This window comes from Podarcis melisellensis (assembly GCF_964234715.1).
Source record: "Podarcis melisellensis genome assembly, chromosome: 10".
Taxonomy (NCBI): domain Eukaryota; kingdom Metazoa; phylum Chordata; class Lepidosauria; order Squamata; family Lacertidae; genus Podarcis; species Podarcis melisellensis.
In genome coordinates this window covers 63585837-63606447 of record NC_138542.1, presented here as the reverse complement: position 1 = coordinate 63606447, position 20611 = coordinate 63585837, and the positions used below count along the sequence as shown (strand labels likewise).

Sequence of the window (20611 nt, the reverse complement as noted above, 5' to 3'; positions counted from 1 at the left end):
GTCGTTGCCGCAATGTGTTTGCCACCTGGACACGCAATTAGACTGAAGTGTCTGTTACAAGTCTTTGCATCCAAAGAGTTGTTATGCAAAAGGAATTAGCAGCTCCCCCCACCAAATGCTACAGCTGGAATTCTCCTAAAAGGGCAATTCCTCAGTTTCAAGATCAGCTATACAGAAGCAGTCACACCATTGGCCTTCATATCGTAAAACATGTTTGATGTTATATAAATGCTTCGGCAGGAAGATAAGTAACAGCATGTAGAACAGAGAAGTGGAAATCTGAAGACAGAAGAAATGCAGAATTTGCCGGCAGACCCAAGGCAATTCAGCTTCCACTTCTGTAGAAGAGACTTTTCCACACACGCAAAATCTGTTTCTTAGCATGCAATAATAGCTGTGTTCCTGCACGCACCACAGGCTCCAAAGGTGTGATCTGCGATCAACTTTGACCTTCTGAAAAATATATGTAGCCCCCTTAATCTACCCGGGATGAGTATGAGAAAAGATAAGACAGTCTGTGGAAAAACCTGAAATCACAAAAGTCAGAGTGGAGTTAAAATGGACCCGCCGCCACTCCTCCTCTAGTAGCAAATTGGCTGGTCGTGTGAAGGTGAAGTAGGGACACACACACAAAAATAAGATAGTGGTTTCTACAGGAGATTACCAAGGAATTAAGTTTGGATTTTTTTTTTTTTTAAATCATGTTAGGAAAGTGCTTGCTTTTGTGTGAAGCGGGTCCTAAACTTGAGCCCTTTAATGCTAAGGGGAGATTTCACAGGGATGGGAAAGGAAGAAAGGTGTATTTTCCCATTCTTTCTCTCCTGAAGCCTCCCCCAACCCTGTGAAACCCCAAAGCTGCTAGAAGATGTCTGCATGGGATGGTCACTTATATGTCAGACCAATATTCTCCCCTCACAGAGCTACTGTTATTAGAGATCCCCAAGAAGTGGGGTTCATTGTTAAACCACTCTGGAAACTATAGCTCTGTGGGGGAGAATACTGGTCTCCCCACAACTCTCAGCACCTATAACAAACCACATTTCCCAGAATTCTCTGCAGAGGAAGCCATTACTGTTTGAAGTGGCAAGATACGGCTTTAAATATAGAAGTGCAGATGGGGCCCATCCGCTATTCCACACTGATGCCGTTCCATCTAAAGTCAGCCACTTTGACTACGTCCCAATGTAACAAGTTTGATCAAAACTAACTTAAGGAGTCCCATGGCCTTCAATAGGATTTAGTTATGGCTACATGTAGCTGGATCAAGTCTGGTTTATTTGTTTATATATTTATTTATTTATTTACTGTTGATAGCCTTAGAATCAAGGGCTTGGATGATGATGGACATTCAGCATTTCTTTTTTTAATTTTAAAATATCTCTACTGAAATTCTGTTTTCATCAATATGTTAGGCATATCTTCCTCGATTCAAACATACAATCAATAACAGCCATCTACGTTTAATTTTAAAAAGTGTACCATTTGAAACAACAGTAATTAATTTCCTACATCATTGCAGGAAAACGGGGATATAAATTAGTAGCAGCAGTAGCTGTATTTATTCAATTTATATACCATGCTTTACAAAACAGCAATGATAAAAACATGATAAAAACCATACTGACGGACAGCCTAGTAGCAAAATAGTCACAATAATAACAGCCCTCCCCACCCTACACAATTTCACGGGCCATGGCCTGGGTTAAAGAGGAATGTTTTTGCCTGCCTTCTAAAGACATGTAGTGACGGCACCAGGCGAGCCTATCTGGGGAGAGCATTCCACAACTGGGGAACCACCACAATAAAGGCCTGTTCTCTTGTTGCCACCCTCCAAAACTTTCTGGGAAGAATGACATAGAGAAGAGTCTCAGAGGACAAGTGTAAGGGCTGGGTCAATTTGTATTGGGGAGAGCCAAAGTAAATAAAGAATTATATAAATGCAAAGTAAATAAATAACACATAAATAAACAAAAAAGCTGAAGACACAGATCAACTTAGGAAAGAATAAAAATGACAGGTTGAAATTGAGGCGATTTCTTTTTTTAGTTATCCAAGCTGGCTGGCAAAATGCCAAGTTGCACACACATGCGCCTCTATGCCAACGCAGGCACACAGCCCTCCACAGTGTGAACAACTCAACTATCAAAATGAGACTTTATTTTTTAACTGGAACGGGGAAGGCGCACCAAAGCTTAATGTATTTGCAGCCAACCTATTGATTGGCAGGTTGTCACAGTATGACGTGCCTCTGCCTGCTCACATTGCCAGCAGAGGAAAATGGGAGAGCTCTCCTGCTTTCCCTTCCCTCTTGTCTCAAGGCTGAAGACGACGACAGAGACAAGCTTGATGAGCTCAAATATAATACCTCCGAACATACCCCTCAAGTTACTCTAATTGACAGGGACGTTCCTGCTTTGAACCTAAGCTTTTAAGCTGTCCCTCCATCCCTTATTATCCTTGCAATACCCCCTGATTTTTCACCACGGGTTTCTGTGCTTCTGCATTCGCTGGCAACGTCTCTTCAGGACTCCAAGGAATGATGGTTGCGGGAGGCGGGGAAGAAAGACCCAGTTCAAACCAGAAGAGGGGCAGGAGACAGCTCTTGTATTCATGACCTGATAGCGGGATTCTCAGAAGTATCAGAATGTCCACTATGAGAGGAGGATGCTGAACGAGAGGGGTCTTTGGTCTGTGGTTCTCAGCCTCATTCCCTCCTTTCAATTCTGCAGAATGGGGGTAACAGTAGCCCTGCCAAACTTACAGAGCTGTTGTAAGCACGGATGAAATGATAAATGCGTGAAGTGCCTTGAAGCAGTATACAAATCCTAACTATTGATTTATGAAAAAACATTATCTATATTGCCAGCTCATACAGAACATCAAGGTAGTGTCCAATAGCATAGTCAATGAACATAAAGTGTCATAAAACCATACAAAATAACCATTGGAATGGCTGGCTAATCAAGAAAATATAAACAGCTGCAGAGGACTGTTGGCACAAAAAAAGTTCTCAAGAACCAATGGATTCAAGTTACAAGAAAGGGGATTCTGACAAAACATCAGGAGGAACTTCCTGATAGTAAGAGCTGTTTGACAGAGGAATGGACACCCTTGGAAGGTTGTGGACTCTTCTTCCATGGAGGTTTTTAAGCAGAGGTTGGATGGCCATCTGTCAGGGATGTTTCGAACTTAAAAATGGAAAGTGTAATGCTGGTGGTCAACAAAAGAGGTTTAAAGACTTTCTCAAGGCAAATCTAAAAAAATGTAGTATAAACACCGACAACTGGGAAACACTGGCCTGAGAGCACTCCAGTTGGAGAACAGCCTTTACCAAAGGCTTTGAAGACACTCGAAATCAGAACGCAAGGGAGAAACGTGCTAAGAGGAAGGCACGCTTGGCAAATCCACACCGTGATCAATTCCTGCCCGGGAACCAATGTCCCCACTGTGGAAGGACGTGTGGGTCCAGAATTGGTCTCCACAGTCACTTATGGACTCATTGTTAAAACCGTGTTTATGGAAGACAATCTTACTTGGCTATGAGTGATCGCCAAAGAAGAAGAACTTGAGGTTGGGTTGGACTAGATGACCCTTCCAACGCTACAATTCTATGACTCCATGAATATTGTTCCTATTGCAGAGACCTCAGCTATGCCCTCCAAATTCCTTATAACTCTGCATGCTGTCCATTCAGAAGCCACCAGACATGGCTGGCACTTCCATAAAGAAAAGAGAGGTGCTCCCTCAGTTCACTGCTTGTCTCTGCTGGCCAGCCCTGTTGCCACCCACCCAGTGAGCCAACATACCCTGTACCTTGCTCTACCAAGGACCCAAGGAATCCTTCTCTCAAAGTTTGACATTCTGGGCCATGAGAGCCCCCCTAAGCACAGTGGCTAACAATGCCTAAAATTTAAACTATGCCACTCCTGACAAGAACGCCCAAGGAAAATAAAGAATTTATTTATGTATGCTACAACAACGGCAAGAGTCTTGATTGCACAAGGATGGAAGAATGAGGAAACCCCGACAAAAGAACAGTGGCAAGAGAAATTGATGAACTATGCAGAACTGGCGAAATTGACTTGCACATTGCGAGACAAGGACAACTGTGACTCTAAAGAAGACTGGGAGCCTTTTACAAATTATTTAAAAAGACAACAAAATGAACTGGACTCCTTGGCAGGTTTTGAATAAACATACACAAATTTATTGAGGGTTAACATAGCATAGCTGTCAACTTTTCCCTTTTCTTGCGAGGAATCCTATTCGAAATAAGGGAATTTGCCTTTAAAAAAGGGAAACGTTGACAGCTATGCATAGTAGACAGATAAGGATGTGTACAATTTTACAAGCTACCAGCATGAGTTTGACCAAACTGTGGGAGGCAGTGGAAGACAGGAGTGCTTGGCGTGCTCTGGTCCATGGGGTCACGAAGAGTTGGACACAACTAAACGACTAAACAACAACAACAATTTTACAATATGTAGAAGTTAATATAGGTTGAGAAATCAGAGAGAGGAGCTGAGGGAAGTCACAGGGGGGAGGGAGGGAGGGTTTGTGGGGGAGGTGGGAAAATGGAGGGAAATAATGAAGATGATTTACTTTGATAATTTGTTATGTTGAAATGCCTAGCTCTGAGGGAAGACTCCACCAAATCATTCCTTTAGCAAGGGAGAGCGAGAGAGAGCATCCTAAGGGGTGCATCCACCACTGCCAAACTAGCTGGACAAGAAACCAACAAAAATAAGCTGAGACGAGGGGCTGCCTCTGCCACAATGAAGAGGGTGAGGGGTGGCAAAGGTGTTGCCGGCTCAGGTGGCACAACTTCTTGCACTGGCCCTGCTGTCAGAAATATGTCCCATTTCACTACGTAGCAGGAAACGTATGAAGCTAGATTATGCTGAGTCACCCCCACCGATCCATCTCAGCCAGCGCTTAATACTCTGAGTCAGCTTTCTAAGATTTGAGGCAGGGATACTTCTAATTGCCACACCTGAGCCCTCCCTCCATCAAGAGCTGGAGACGCCAGTCACTGAACTAAGAGCCTATTTATACAAAGATGTGTTCTGTCACTAGTGAAACCCACCAGCTATATATAATGGAGAACTCCCTTCCCACTGGTTTCAGCTCCAGACAGGCAGTAAGAAAAGGAGAAGTTGAGAAGATTATGGGTTGCCCCCAAGTGGCTGGTGGACCACAAGTTCTGCATGCCTGATCATCTGGCTTAACCCAGGTTCAGTCTTAACTAACAGGTCTCCATGCCTCTCTGATCAGGGCATTCCTCATAGAGATATTGCTTCCTAGTACAATCATGTTTGGGGTGTGGGGAATTGATGCTAAGAATATAACAACGAAAATCTGTATTTGCCTATTCACTGCTCTTTCAACCCCCTATTGCTAAATTTCATGTTGCTTTGCATTTATTTTTAGTTGTTAAAAAATGGGTTTGTGAGAGAAGACACTCCTTTCACAATCCCTGAGGATTTTACAATGTCTTCCCATCGCCGCACCGCCCTTCTGAATTAAAAGTGGCTGTACACCCCAATCCTAAGCGTTCTTAGGATTCCCTTCCCCCAATGGAATTTGCTTCTCAATAAAAATAAATGTTCATGCGCGATTAGCTGTACCAGCTGAGGGTGGGGATGTGCATGAGAAAGCATTTTCCACAGCGAAGACAGCAGTGGTGATGTCTATGCAGAAGAAAATTTCATTGAGTTTACCTGGGAGTAAGTATGTATCACAGGAATGGGAGACCTGCACCTCTCTTCCTTAAATGTTGCTGGACTACAACTCCTGTCACCTTTTACCATGATGGCTGGGGCTGTTGGGAGTTGGAGCCAAACACATCTGGAGCGCCATAGATTCCCCATCACTGGTGCTTCAGATTATGGCCTTGGATGCAAACACAGTCTCCAATCTTCCCCTCTCTGCGTAGCTTGAACAACAGGCTGCACATCTAGCTGCTAATTATTGCAGATGCCAATGCCAGGTAGAATTTGGTTTATAAGGAAGGTTTGAGATAATTGCCTGCTCCACCAGAACAACAAGGTGCACTTTTGAAAGCAAACCTAATGGATTTCTGCAGCGTCCCTAACATGAACCCGTGCCAAAAATTAAGAGAGAGCATTATTGGGGAGAGGACTGACAACATGGGACAAATCTGAGAGAAGTAGATGCAGGTTTTAGGGATACCTCTGGAAAGCCTATTGCTGGTCTTGTGGATTGAGCTATTGAACACCACAGTGGGTTCTCGTTATCTTTGTAATACTGCCAGGTTTAACAGCAAGGGCCGGTATCCGACCAAAATTAAACGCTATTAAGTCCGACTGATTTCCAGAAGTGAGTTAAATGCATCCCTCATTCTCTCCTATTGAATTTACAGGGGAGTGGGGTGGGGAAGAAAAGGCGCACATCCCGCTCTGATATGGAACCCCCAGTTGTTTCCCTTTCAAGGGTCTGATCAGGTCAACCCCTCTTTAGCGATACTGCGGCATCAGTATTCACCAACCATGTCCTGCACCCTCAAGTCACTGGGATTTGAAAAGTGTTTAGCTTTGGGCTGAATTGTGTCTTTGCCCAGAAACAATATCCATCAGCTGTTCAAAATATACACAGAAAAACAGTTAAATCTACCTCTGAGTCATTTCACTGTCAGAGTAATGAAGTAAATGGCTTTTGAATTGTTATTGTCTATCTTTCAAAGAAGCATCAGAAAGTACAGTGTGCTATTATTAAACCTAGACAGATGCAATAACATTGTATTAAAGTCGTGGCATAAAATATGACATTTCTTTTCCCCCTCCTCAAAAAAGACAAGTATGCTAAGGATTGTTTGTGCCCACCTCCACAAAGTTATCCTTATTGAAACACTCTTTTGAAAAACAACACACAAGTGGGATAGATTTGTGTGTTTATTTTTTTAAAAAGTATGCTGTTAATAGTTTCATCTGATTTCCCTTCAGCACTCCACCAAGGCCCATGCAAACTATTCTCTAATTTTGATATTTGTTTTTAAAGCAGTATATCTGACATAGCCAATCAACATATATCAATATAGGTTAAAAAATGTTTTTAAAAAATCCAAGGCAAAAACATACGGTGAACATGAACTGGCAAGTAGCTGTTAGAAAGCAATGCGATCTGGGACCACATTAACAGAAGCTGAGTGCCAAGATCATAAGTAAGAATGGGAGAATCAGACAGTTTCAGTTTCTCCCAGTTTCTCATTTTCCCTAGTCATGAATTCAGTTCTCCACATTTCCAAATCAGCATGCTATTTTTTAAAAAGCAAAGAAGTCCTCATAAATATTGGCTTACAGTAGGCTTCCCAAAGGTATAGGTTTGGGCCCCTGTGGAAACAGTATGTTGAATTAGATAGGCTTGTGGTCTCATTCACCTGTTCTTATCTTCTCAGCCTTTGTTTCCCCACACTGTCTTTAGATCCAACTAGTGGTTTCATTTATAGGTAAATCCATCATTACATCAGGTACAGGGCCATGACATCATCACCATCAAATTCTAAATTGCCTCGGCCAATCAGATTAAAATGGCAATGTGGGCAAATGAGGCTAAGGGCTGTGAGGGCAAAAAGGACAAGGAGGAGGAGGACAAGAAGGTGTTTGCAGCGAGTGCCAGAAACAGCTGAAAACAAGAGGCTTTTGGAAAGGCATAAAAGGAAACACAAAATAAAGTGAGTCATTTTGGCTCAGCACTGCTCTGTTAGGACAGCTAACAGGAGCTGTCTCTTTTGAAGATTTTAGAGACAGTGAGAATTTGTTGGGCTTATTGTGATGGATGTTTCAGTACAGCACAGGGCAATTCGCCTGCTTAAGTAAAGAAGAATGGATTTCACACTCTTCCTAATACATCCACACACATTTCTGGTACTGGATGTTTCCAACTGTGTTTTTCTTTAATGGATGTTCTTCATTCTAATCTATACACACTGAATACTTATGCGATGGTTCTATGCAAATGTTAGTACTTCCGCAAAGCAGTATTTGCCAACCTGCTGCTGTCCAGATGTTATGGGCTACTGCAGCTTCCCCTAGTCAGGATACCTGTTATATTAGAGAGGTTTCGATGGTGTTTCCTTCATTTTTGCTTCTCCACCATACCTCACCCAAGTGTCTGAAACTCAACATCTTCAAAACCACTTGAACACAGACCTCATTCCCAGCCAGACCATTTGTCTACCAGCATAGTATGATAGGAATTTTGAGGTCTTAGATATATGTTAAGTGTTCATAAGTGTACCAACCAAGCACATACATAGATCAGCACAGGAACACCAACCTGGAACCATTTTGATTCCCAAACTGTCCCAAACTGACCAAATGTTTTCTCTGCAAGGTCGAAGGAAAATGGAAAAGCCTCCCCATTGTCTTTTCCTTCACAAATCCTGTCTTAAGGGTATGTCTGTGTTTGAATAGGATGTGAGCCTGTGACCTGGCCCAGGAACTAAGTATTTATCATTACAAAAGACTGGCCAGGCTCCCCAGGCAATCCAATCAAGTAACCTGCCAGACAGGAGATCAACAATGACAGGAGAAAAACAACATTCAAATTTCTGTTTTAAGACCGCCTTTTCTGTGATGTAGGTATGATGTATCTGAGGTGGTGGTCTTAGGTTACACCCCTTCCGTGATGTATGTATGATATTTCTGGGGGTGGTCTTGATCTACAGGGTAGCAATTTCAAAAGTCTTTATAAGGCCTTGCGCGCCCTTTTTTCTGGGTTCCTCCTCCCTCCTGTGGGTGAGGGGAGTACCCTGTTGCAAGAGTTCAATAAAGATCAAGCTTACTAGCTGCTTTGCTTCTCAATATTCTCTGGTTGGCCTCTGTTATCTTCTCCTACCAATAGGGAACCTATGTAAGGGCTCTATATGGGCTCTTGGATACCCCATAAGGGAAAAGGGCAATTTTTGTTTACAACAATAGTCAACTCTGACTGGTAGCAGATCTCCAGAGTTTTGGACAGGGAATCCCTCCCAGATGATGGGGACCTGCTGCCTGCAAAACTGGTGCTGAGCTATGACGCTCCTCCAAATTCAGCCGAGGCCTGGGGCTGGTGACTCTGCTAAACAGATGCAAGGTAGTGAGGGCAAGGTTTAGGTTGAAGCAGTAGGTGGGGAACTGTATGCTTAAGCTTTATTCTTCCCAGAACTTTTCACCTCAGGGAAATATGGCTGGGGAGAGGCTTAGTGCAGATTCCCAGGCCTCTAACTACGGGGCTACAACCACATCCTCCAGGCTCTGCAGAGCCCCTCCTTAAAGCAGAGGCTCCCATTCGTGCTCTTGGAGGTGTCCCCCTTCTCACACCCTCTCCCCCTCTGGAATTATTTCTCAGGCGAGAGCCTTCCCAAGGCAGATGCCTTCCATTACCAACTCCAAATACATTAAAGAGAAGCCAAGGGAGAAGAAACAGCATGGGCCGCAGTAAACACTGAATGTATCATAAGGAGTGACAAATAATTACATGCATCCTACCTCATTTGATTAAGAATCTCTCTGCCCCTCCTCTCTCTCTCTCCTGTCCCCCATTTGAAAAAAAACAACAGCCACAAAGCTATCATTAAAAGAGAACCCAGTAGTTCTGACACATCTGGCAAAAAAGAGAGAGATGCATTAAAAATTCCTCAAGAACAAATAAATTACATTCACATAGCTACTCTGAGGGCATGCTGCTTTGCAGCATCTCCCAGGGAATCTGTGCTAGTATTAACTAAAGGGTTTAAACCAACATTTGTCCTCTTGAATAATCTCCTTATCATGGCTCTCTCCTCCTCCTCCTCCTCTTCCAAAGGGAAATGTGGTGAACCCTTGTAGCTTTCTTGTCTTCAGTTTCCTGATTACAAGATCCCAAGTGTCACGCAGTGGATTACCCTTCATAACCGGAGCGCTGCCCCCCCAAAAACACCTTGCTTGTCTTTCAACTTGTCCAGTTTTACTTAAATGGAATTATCTGTCGCAATCCGTATACAGAATCTGCCTAGCCCACTTATCTCAAGTTTCTGTATGTCACCTAACAGATTATCCTTTTTAATCCATACATCGAATCTACATAACATATGTCTTTAATTCACAGGCTCTGATGAGCTATAGTATCACTGAATGGATTATTTCTCTTAATCCATTATTGGCAGTTGTAAGAGCGTTCTCCAAAGAGAACCCACTGCCCCATCTTGGTGACACTAGCATACAAGGGTTTAGTTTTCAGCAGACTAGAGGCCTGTCATATGTTAGACACAGCTTGACATAAGTACCTGTTACTGATGTCCTCTACGCTCCACGATACAGAGCTATACTGTTCAAATAAACGTCTATTTCAGGCCAAATGGGATTTAATGAACTAAGATTAGGCGAGTTGAGGCCACAATTCTGGTGGTGTTCCTTTTAAATCTGGAGTTAGCGCAGTGACATTTTCCAAGTCAAAACCAATTGTAAGCAGGTGAGACTGAAGGTCAATTTCGTCCCAGTAATACGAAACTTTCTAGTTTGGTGAAACCTATGACTTGGAGGCAAAGGTACCCTTTGAGCCAAACTACACATTACAGGGGAGATCTGCAATGGAATCTCCCAAACCTACTTAATTCATACTTTCTGAAACAAAATGTGAACCGAAGCACAGCTATCCTTTGAATTTCGCACTGCTGTAAACTTTGTGTAAAGTTTTCCATCTAAGCAATGTATAGAAAAAGACATATACTATGGTAAAGTGTGTATACAAATGTGCACGCACACACGCACACATGTGCACACACACACACACACACACACACACATATACAGTGGTACCTCAGTTCCCAAAGGGCTTAGCTGACGAACATTTCGGATCCTGAATGCTGCAAACCCAGAAGTAAGTGTTCTGGTTTGCAAACATTTTTCAGAAGCCAAACCTCCGTTTCGGCTGTCAACATTGTTTCCGGGGCCAATCAGCCAATCAGAAGCCGCGTCTTGGTTTTCAAACGTTTTGGAAGTCAAACGGATTTCCAGAACGGATTGAGTTTGAGAACCAAGGTACCACCTGTGTGTGTGTTTGTGTATTCATGAAAATAGCATACAGAAGTGCATTATGCATATTAAGATAAATTGTACTAAAATGTTGATGCAATTTCATTAGGACTTTATTAAAAAAAAAATAGCAGACTGTTTTGGAAATATGGAGAACTGAACTCAAAATTACTATTTTTAATGAGATATTGAAATTGACAGATCTTTCCACCACAATTAAGAACAGCTATGGTGTATGTGTTGAATTGGACTGGGGACAGCAGAATAAGGAGGAGAGGGCAACTGTTCTGGCTGCAATATTTTCCTGATGAAGATTATCCCTCCCAAGAGCTGCTATATGTCCACCTGAGAGAGAAAAGACAGACATTTGCTTTGTGCCTCCCCACATTGCAACTTTAATGTGGGGTTTTGATCAAGATAATTATTCACTGGGGGGGGCTGTTCCATCACCTCAGTCTCTCTCTCCCCCCTACCCTCCCGCTATGTGGGAAGTTCCCTTTCTTTGCTTCTAAGTTGTTTGTAGAAAACACACAGGTGTGACTGGGGATGTTTAGCTACTGGGCTCATTCTAGAGCAGGGATGGCTAACCTATTGCCCTCTCTATGTTGTCAGATTCCAACTCCCATCAGACCCACCCACAACGGTCAGGAACGTTTGTGACACCACAATAAAAAATGAGCTCAATCTTGATTCTTGCAAAATAGGATATTAATGCATTTGGTGCTAAGTTAATATAATTCCTAAATTCTGGTATGATTTCATCTTGTGAGTAGAACTGCCTGTGTTCTACAGAAATATAGAAAGTTGGCAGTTTTCCAACCTGGCGAAGGGGGACAAACGACAGAGCAGTGTGATAGGTTTATATGCCCATTATTACTGTCAAAGTTCAAACTAAGACCAGCATCATTGATTTCAAGTGATTGGCGGGGGGCAGGGGGGGATGAAAGCAGTCCAGTGATGGCTAGATGAGCCTCAGATATGTAGACTGGAGAGCAAACTATACACACCAAGTAGGTTTTCACACCTAGGAGATCTGAAATATCAAAGCTTCACTAATAAATATGGAAAACATTGCCGAACATGAATTGTCACTGTGAAAGTAATCACATATGATGTTTACAGTGATTTTTCCATTTGTCTCTTTCACACACAAATCCAGAACTGAAACAAGAAGTTCCTGATAGACTCTCTCATTCGCTCTCACCGCTGTAAGCATTTCCTTCCTTTTGTAAACTATTCAAATTGCAAAGCTGTGCAGGGACAGCAATGATCACATTTTTGGGTAAACATGCATAGGACTGAGCTATATGATGCCTAGTGTGGTGGCAACCAAATTGTGGGGAGAAAGATAACAGCCTTCACCTACGATGCACGTCGATCTGTGTTTATGACTAATGTATAATTCAGTGATAAAGACAAAAAAATCCAGGCAGCACCATCCAAAATCGTTCTCAAGTAACTCTGCACAGGTGAAAAAACATTCTCACAACATGTTTTCCCCCATTCCTGCCTTGGAAATTTCCCTTGAAGATGTCCGGCTGCCAGCACGCCTACTGCATGCCAATAACCTCGAGAGCAGAAACAAATTCCGAATTTCTTTTCCAGGAATAATTGGCAGCATCCACACAACATGTTTTCACAGGAATCCCATCACAGGAATCATAACTGAAACATGAACACACACCACACTCCTCCAAAGGATGAAATCTCAATATGGAGGGTAGTTATCAAATGGATTGACAGGAGGGATACTCCTGCCCTGGGATATATATATATTCAGGAACCAACCTATATTTTGTGATTGTATTTTTCCTCCTATTGCAAATATTTATACTGTATCTAATATTGTTGTAACCTACCCTGTAACCATAGCATGAAAGGGCTGGTAATTAATGATGGTGGTGGTGATGTAATAATAATAATAATAATAATAATAATAATAATAATAATAATAATAATAATATGTCTGGCTCCAATCCATTATTTCCAATGCAGGTTTTCTTGGCTGTATCCGCACAGAGATTTGTCCACTTTCTGGGTTTCTCATGCTCTCTTGCCCCATTGGGATTCAGCACAGAATGCAATAGTTCAGGTGAGCAAGAAATCACAGCTATTATCATCTACAGGAATGACAATAGTGAGAAGACCTTGCTCTGGCGCCTCTCTGATCTTGCTCTTTTCATGACAGCATTGCAACCACTGAAGAAAACATTCTCAAGGCACAGTTTAACCTCCCACTAAGCTTGTCTGGTGTAGCTTAACCTCCACTAACAAGATCTTGAGGTCAAGCGGTTTCTCCCCACAGTTATTCACAGGCCTTTTCTCACCTATCATAGGAATATTTGGAAGGTAGGGAAATAGCTTGGTGACATGGGGTTGTTTTCCAAAAATGTGGCTCTCCAAATACTTGAGTGGAGGTGACAACTAACGAAGAATCAAGGTGAGTGGATTCTAGAGGTGTGCATCAACACCGTGTGTGGTCCAAATTATGAAGGGAACGGGGATGATGCAGGTGAGGTTTTTCCAATCCTCAAAACAGATGGCGAAGTCAACAAGGCTTGTTGAATCAGGTCAGAGACTCCCCAATGTCCTGAATCACTCTGTGGACAGAGGCATCCCCCAAATCTGCATTTTGCTATTAAAATAAAGGACTGCAGTGTGTGTTTTTTAAGGCAAAACCAATTTGATTAAGGAAACACCCTGATCTCAAGTAAGGGAGGCAGGAAAGGTGGGGGAATCTTTCATTTTGATGGACAGGTCTAGGTTTTAAACACATGCGAATTATTTTCCCAGGGCACCCCAATCACAGCAATTTGAAGAAGCAATGTTTGATGTAACTCATTTGTTCCTTTTTATTCTAAACCCTTTCTGTTTTCCAGCAAACAGTGATTTTTAATTACTTGCTTTCCCTTCCATTTCTTTACATTTCTTTATTTGTGTAAACTTCTCTTAAAGTCCCCTGTCCCCAGGTGATGTGACTGTGTGTTCATTTCTTGCCTTATTATTATTATTATTAATTCCCAGCTGTTTTTTTCTCCTGTTCTTGTTCAAAGTTACCTCCTCCTCTTTTTCTCTTTTGAGTGTTCCTGTGATTTCAATACGCTGAATTCTTTTCGGCCAGTATTATTAATATTTGTAATATAGATTTCTCTCGTTCCCCACTCAAGGTCTAGTACGTTCCCTCCTCATTCAGCAAACCCTCCTTGCCTCTTAAAAGAAGACAAAAAGTTATGGCTATTTTTAGATTCTCCATTATAGTCAATGGAGAGAGAGGGGTGGGCAAAGCTTCAGATTTGACGTATATGATATGAATGCAACTAACAAATTGAACTGGAAACCACACAGAGTGGAACTGAAACCGACCGGGTTGATTCTTAATGTTACAGATACAAGATGACTCTTGTGGCCCAGTGTACACCTCTAGTGGACTCCCCTCTTAAGTTACCGAGGAGGAGGAGGAGATCTCAATGAGACCCCCGTAGTCTAGCAGAGCCTTCTTTTTTCAGTCTCCCATTCCCCCCCCCCCCTTTTGGCTCATTCTTCTAACTTATTTGGAAGTAGATGAGGAAGGCGTTTGGGGTGGGAGTCAGTGTGGGGTTGTTGGTTTTTTTTTGAGGGGTGAGTGGGTAAGGTATACACACCCATCCCTACAAAAGGCTTTAGAACTCCAGCACTGCACACATTCCAGGGCAAAGAAATCTCAATGCCCAAGGTGTCTGGTGGCTGTTTTTCCAAAACGGCAACTGCCAAGACAAATATATCAAAGAATTAATTAAAACTTTGGAGCTGGCGAGCTTGTAATAAATAACCTCGTATTCATGGAGAAAGAATGAAGAAAGACTTCTTTCCAATACACGTGTGATGGCTGCACACACCGTTGTGTTGTTTCAAGAAATACAGCTGCAACGTGGCTCAGCTCAGGCTCATTTTCTCGTTCCTGTGCTCCTGGTGGTGGCATGAGCGCCCCATGGCAGGGACCTGAAGGGTCAGCCTGGCTACCTCCTTCCTTCTCCCTCAAAATGAAAGTAAAGACCAAAGCTACCTACCTACCTACCTACCTACCGTTTTAAGAATTTATAAACTGCTTAATATAGAAAATCAAACTGGCATGAATGTATGAATTTGCCAATGATGTGCCAGAGTTGTTGTTGTTGCTGCGACCAGAGTAACTACCAGAGGTTTGGGAGCTTCCTGGGCAAAGCACTTTCTGTTGTGCCCCCCTCATAGGAACAGAGGAAGCTGCCTAACACGAAACAAACTTTTTTGGCCACATTCCTTTACAGACAAATTTCAAGGGGCCACATTACAGTGGCCAGAGGCAAAAGTGGGAAAAGCAACACATGCAAATTTGGCCTTTGTCCCAGAGACTAGTTCTAGACATACACACACGCCCCTCACTATCCTACAACCAGGCAAGTTAGAAGCATTATCAAGGATGTCTTCAAGCTAGGCAACTGCCCTCAAGGAAAGTGCAGTAAAGGGTCAGGGTGAGAGGCCTGGGCTGGGATGAGGGGGTTTGCAGCTGGGGAAATGGGTGTTGTTTGGGAAGTCCTGGAGGCCAGATAGAGGAACTTGGAGGGGTGCATTTGACCCCCAAGGCCTGTGGCTTCCCCATCATTTATGGTAACACAGCAACGTGATGTACATCAAAACAAAAGCATGCTCGAGTCAGCAGCATTCCCGACTTGAAGCAGTCCTAACTCTGCAGGTATGACTGAACTCTTGCCTTTTCTATAATGGCCTCAGATAAAGACGTAAAATGATGGGCTGCTTCACAAATGCAAGTTCATACTCCCTGGATATAGCAGAATTAAGTGATGGCTTGCCTGTGCAAATGATTAAATGATCAAATCCTACGAATAGAACAGTCACACCTCACCCAGGGTCAAACAATATTTTGCCACAGTAGCAGATGACAGGCAAGCATGAAATTATGTACGGTGTGCAGGTTTCTTTCAAAATACAAGAAGCACATCCAGTGAAGATGAACGTTGGAAGATTGAGGAGAAACTAAAGTACTTCACCATTACGGGATTTGCTCCCACAACATGTAGCAATGGCTTCCATCTTGAATGTTTCTGAATGAAGGCTGGACAAATTCAGGCAAGAGAACGCTGTCGACAGCTACTAATTGCACTGTATAAATTGCTCCAAATATCGAGAGTCAGTATGACTCTGAATACTAACAGCTGGGAATCACAAATGGGGATAGTGGTTTTGTGCTCATGTCTTCCTCATGTGCTTCCTATGAACATCTGGCCGGCCACTGTGAGAACAGGATTCTGGGCTAGATGGGCCCTTGGCCTGATCCAGAAGGGCTCTTGTTATGAGAGTCAACTGGGGTCAGTTTGCATGCACTTCCTGCATATGGAAGCAGTGCATAAAAAAAGTTCTTCCACCTGTAACCTTCCTACCACAGTGCACACAGAATGGTGACCTGCAAGAACTCCAGTTATTTATTTATTTGTGGCAGCAGGTTTATGGTGCCGGAGCATCAAATCCACTTTAACCAGATGCCAAACATCTGCCAGGCTAAGTTCAAAGTGTTAGTTTTTGGCGCGTAAAACCCTACATAGCTTGGGACGGGGATTACACCTTATGTACCCCATTGATCATTGCGCTCTGGCATGTGAAGGCCTCATGCAAGATACCACCTTTATTGGGACGTCCATTCCACACAATGTAGGAATTGGGTCTTCAAGTGCTGTGGCAGCTACCCCTTTGGAATTCCTGCCTGCTAAATATTAGGCAGGCACCTGGTCTGTTAGTCTTTCTGGCACCCACTGAAGACCTTCCACAGCCTGCACCTGTACGTTTTTAAAGATATTTTAAGTATTTGCTTTTTAATTGTCTTACTGCTTGTCGCCTGCCACCCTGGTCATGGTAGATACTTAATCAATCAATAAATAACTTCACAATCTGCATCTGACACTATGTGACTGAAACCTACGCACCCACAAAAGACCAACAGCATGGAAATGGGCTCCACAGCTTTGCTCATGGGATTTTTCATCACAGTAGAAGATGCAGCACTGTCTTCCAGATGAGAGCAGCCTAAAGGGTGCAATCTTGTGCTCACTACATTATAACCACCAACTAGACACTTTTCCAAGCATGTTGCAAGGGGGTCATTTAAATGCAGCCTAGACCCTCCTGCATCTCACCATGCTCTTGAGAGGTCTTCTCCAGACTCACCACTCTCCTGCTTCTACTGAGAGCAGCCTGTACTCCCAGACCCCACACAAGGACAAGATGCTGTGGACTGATAGAGAGCTCAGCTGCAAAAAGAAGGCCCTGCCAAGTTTTGGCATGCTCAGAAGAGCAGGATTGGCCCTGAAGACATTGCTCCAGTGAAAAAGTGCAGAAATGGAAAAGAGCAAATGACGGCATGCTTCGTTTGTACTAATTGAACTCACATATATTGCAATGCATTTTCAATCACACACACACACACTGCATCCCTTCAGGTGATAGAAACCAGGTTTACCTTTTATTTCTCCAAAGTTCCCTGATCCCATGGCAAGAAGCTTGTCTTTCCAATCTTTTGATAGTAGCTTTTCAATACTGGGGGTTTCTGAATGAAGAAGAGAGAGAGAGGGGGGGGGAAATGTAAGTGAATCAACATGACTGACGGCACAATGGAACTCATTAAAAGTCTATCTGCTAAAAATAAGAGCTACCCTATCCTGGACCCCAGTTCATAATGACTTCATCAACAAACTGATAAGAGGGGAGAGAATGAAAAAAAAGAATGTGTTTTGTCACCTGCTGTTTTAAAATCATTAGCTTTTTCCTCTTACTGAACAAAGCCATTCCATATGACAATGGGCACACAGAAAACTGGCGCTCATTGTTTTTCAATTTAGAGAACAAGTTTCTGCCTATAATGGATGCTTGTCAATTTAAGGGTGTCTGTATGCAGGCACTATATATATATATATATATATATATATATATATATATATATATATATATATATATATATAAAAAATGCAGAGTGTGGGGGGGGAGGGAAAATAAATAAAAGGCAAAGAATTAGCGTCTAAATCTGCTACATGTAATTATATCCCTCGGCGTGTTTACAATTACATCCACTTTACAACGTGTTTAAACACAGTGTGGTGGTAAGCATGCTGTGGCAAGACACTCCCCGCCCCCCAGTAACACACACAAAACCACACAGCAAACAAATAATAACAAAGGGGCAAAGTTCAGGATGGTAAACGCTTTGCGACAATTGAAAAATCTGGGAAGAAGACTGAAAGGAGTCCTACGAGGTATTAAAAACAGCAGAAGAGTTCTGCTATATCAGATCCACCTATTCCTCCAGAATCTTCTCCCACAACAGCCAGCAACACTGGACCTACATTGTTTTGTGGGGAGCTTGTACCTTAAACTATCATGGCACAACCAGCAATGAGGGTCTAGGCAGCCACTGTTATCTTCTTCAATGGGGCTGTTCCATGACAGATCACCACACCTCTATAACATCTTTGCTACCGACTCTCAAACTCTGGGACTGTTGAAATATATACAACAAAATATTGGTCAAATTGAGTCATGAGACTCTAATTGGGTCTTCCAGACCCAAAAAGGTTAAGCCACGTGGGCTAAAGTCTCTTCCAGGGTTTCTCCAGGACTAGGGGCCCTGAAGCTTAAGCTTCCCTAGTTCCATAGTAGATCTGCCCCTGGGGGCCAGTCAAAGTGCCTCCGGAGATCCCATAAGCAAGGGCTGGAGGAAGCAGCCCTGTCCTGCTGTGGCTTCCCAGCGACTGGCATTCAGTGGCAGGTTCTTCCTTTGAACCTGGAGGTTTCCATGCAGCTGTCATAACTAATAGCCACTGGCAGATCTATCCTCCAAAACTTACCTAATCCTACTTTTAAAAGCCTTCTGAGCTACTGTTTAGGGAAGTTTTTAATGATTGGTGTTTTAATGTATTTTTAATCTCTGTTGGAAGCCACCCAGAGGGGCTGGGGAAACCCAGCCAGATGAGTGGGGTACAAAATATTAATATTATTATCATCATTACTGTCAATCACTCTTTTCACAGAATCATGGAACTGTAGAGTTGGAAGAGACCCAAGAATCATCTACCTGTAGTCCAACCCCCTGCAATGAAGGAATCTCAGTTGAAGCACCCATGACAAATGGCCATCTATATTATTATTATTATTATTATTATTATTATTATTATTATTATTATTAATCTTTTAAAAATGCTTCTTATAACGTTGCATTTTAAATCGTCGTAATCCACTCTGGGACCCCAGGGTGAAGGGCAGATGATAAATTATTATTATAAAAATGCATCTTGCGGCAGTGACTCCTGTTTAAAAAAGAAAGTGTAGAAGAATTATAGAATTGTAGAGTTGGAAGGGACCCTGAGGGTCATCTATTCCAACTCCCTGCAATGCCGGAACATGCAGGTGGCCCACCTGAGGAATGAACCCACGACCCTGACGCTATCAACACCATGCTCTAACCAGTGTAACTATACGCAGAAGAGCCCCACTGGATCAAACCAAGGGTCTATCTACTCACAGGGGCCAACGAGATGCTTCAAGGATACCCAGAAGCAGCACAAGAAAACCAATTTATTTGTTAATTTCATATCTACGTATATCACTTGCTTTAAATATATACTTTCAGAATTTTCAGACAAGAGTGGATATCTATCTGTGCGTGTATGTGTGTGTGGGGGGGTTAATATTTATAACTCTTGCTTTCTGCCTTTGCTTTTTTTGTGCAGATTTTTAATGCATAAGTAAATACAAATGCTAATACAACCCAGAGGATGTTAAACTCTGTTCCAAACAATGTAATTGTATATTCTTGTCAGCATTTAGAAGGGTGCACAATTACAATAGCTTTCAATCCGGCGATTAGCGCTGCATTCAGTTCGAAAATGGAGTGTACTAAAAGATAAGTGCTCCAGTATGTTCCATCTAAATAACAATAGCCACCCTTACTATCTCGATCTAAGACATATAACTGCTATTCTCCACATTTGTGCTTATGTGTGTTTTGGTGCCGCCATTTGTTTACCCCCTACTAGGAACGGAAAGAGAGTACATGTTAACTTTTCAAAGGGACCGTCTGGCCTAGAGACCATGCAATTATTAGCAACTGGTTAATTTCCCCCACTGAAATAAAAAGGCATTACAAGGATCCTTCATTATCTTGGCTGGCTAATTTTGCTGAAGTTTTTCTGCCTGCTCCCTCCCATGCCAGCAACGTACTCTCAGGAGTCAGTCTCAGGGCAGGACTGATGTGGGCAATGTGTGGACATTTGCACACTGCCATGCCCATATTAGTCCTAACACAGAAAGCTCCCAAGCTGGTAACACAGAGTTGCGATCATGTGAAGCTGTCTCATCCTAGGTCTGACTGCTGGCTCGTCCAGCCCATGAGTTGTCTGCTCTGACTGACAGCAGCCCCTCACCCCTAGCCTATGGGTTTTCCATTCATGCTGCCTACCCAGTAGGGTGGGAGATAGGGAACCTATATCCCTCCAGTTGGTGTTGGGCTACAACTTCATCCACCAAGGCCAATGATGACAGGATGATGGTGAGTTATAGTCCAACAGCATCTGAAGGTC

The 20611-nt window shown here is 42.8% G+C and overlaps 1 protein-coding gene across 9 annotated transcripts in view; it reads right to left on the bottom strand.

The window, feature by feature from the left end:
* SOX5 (SRY-box transcription factor 5) overlaps positions 1-20611 on the bottom strand; it is a 749551-nt gene that overhangs the window by 194349 nt on the left and 534591 nt on the right. For all 9 annotated transcript variants that reach the window (XM_081926958.1, XM_081926959.1, XM_081926960.1 and 6 more), the window contains one exon: positions 17500-17586. In XM_081926958.1, the coding sequence (XP_081783084.1) occupies positions 17500-17586 (87 nt within the window). The remainder of the gene's footprint in view (positions 1-17499; positions 17587-20611) is intronic.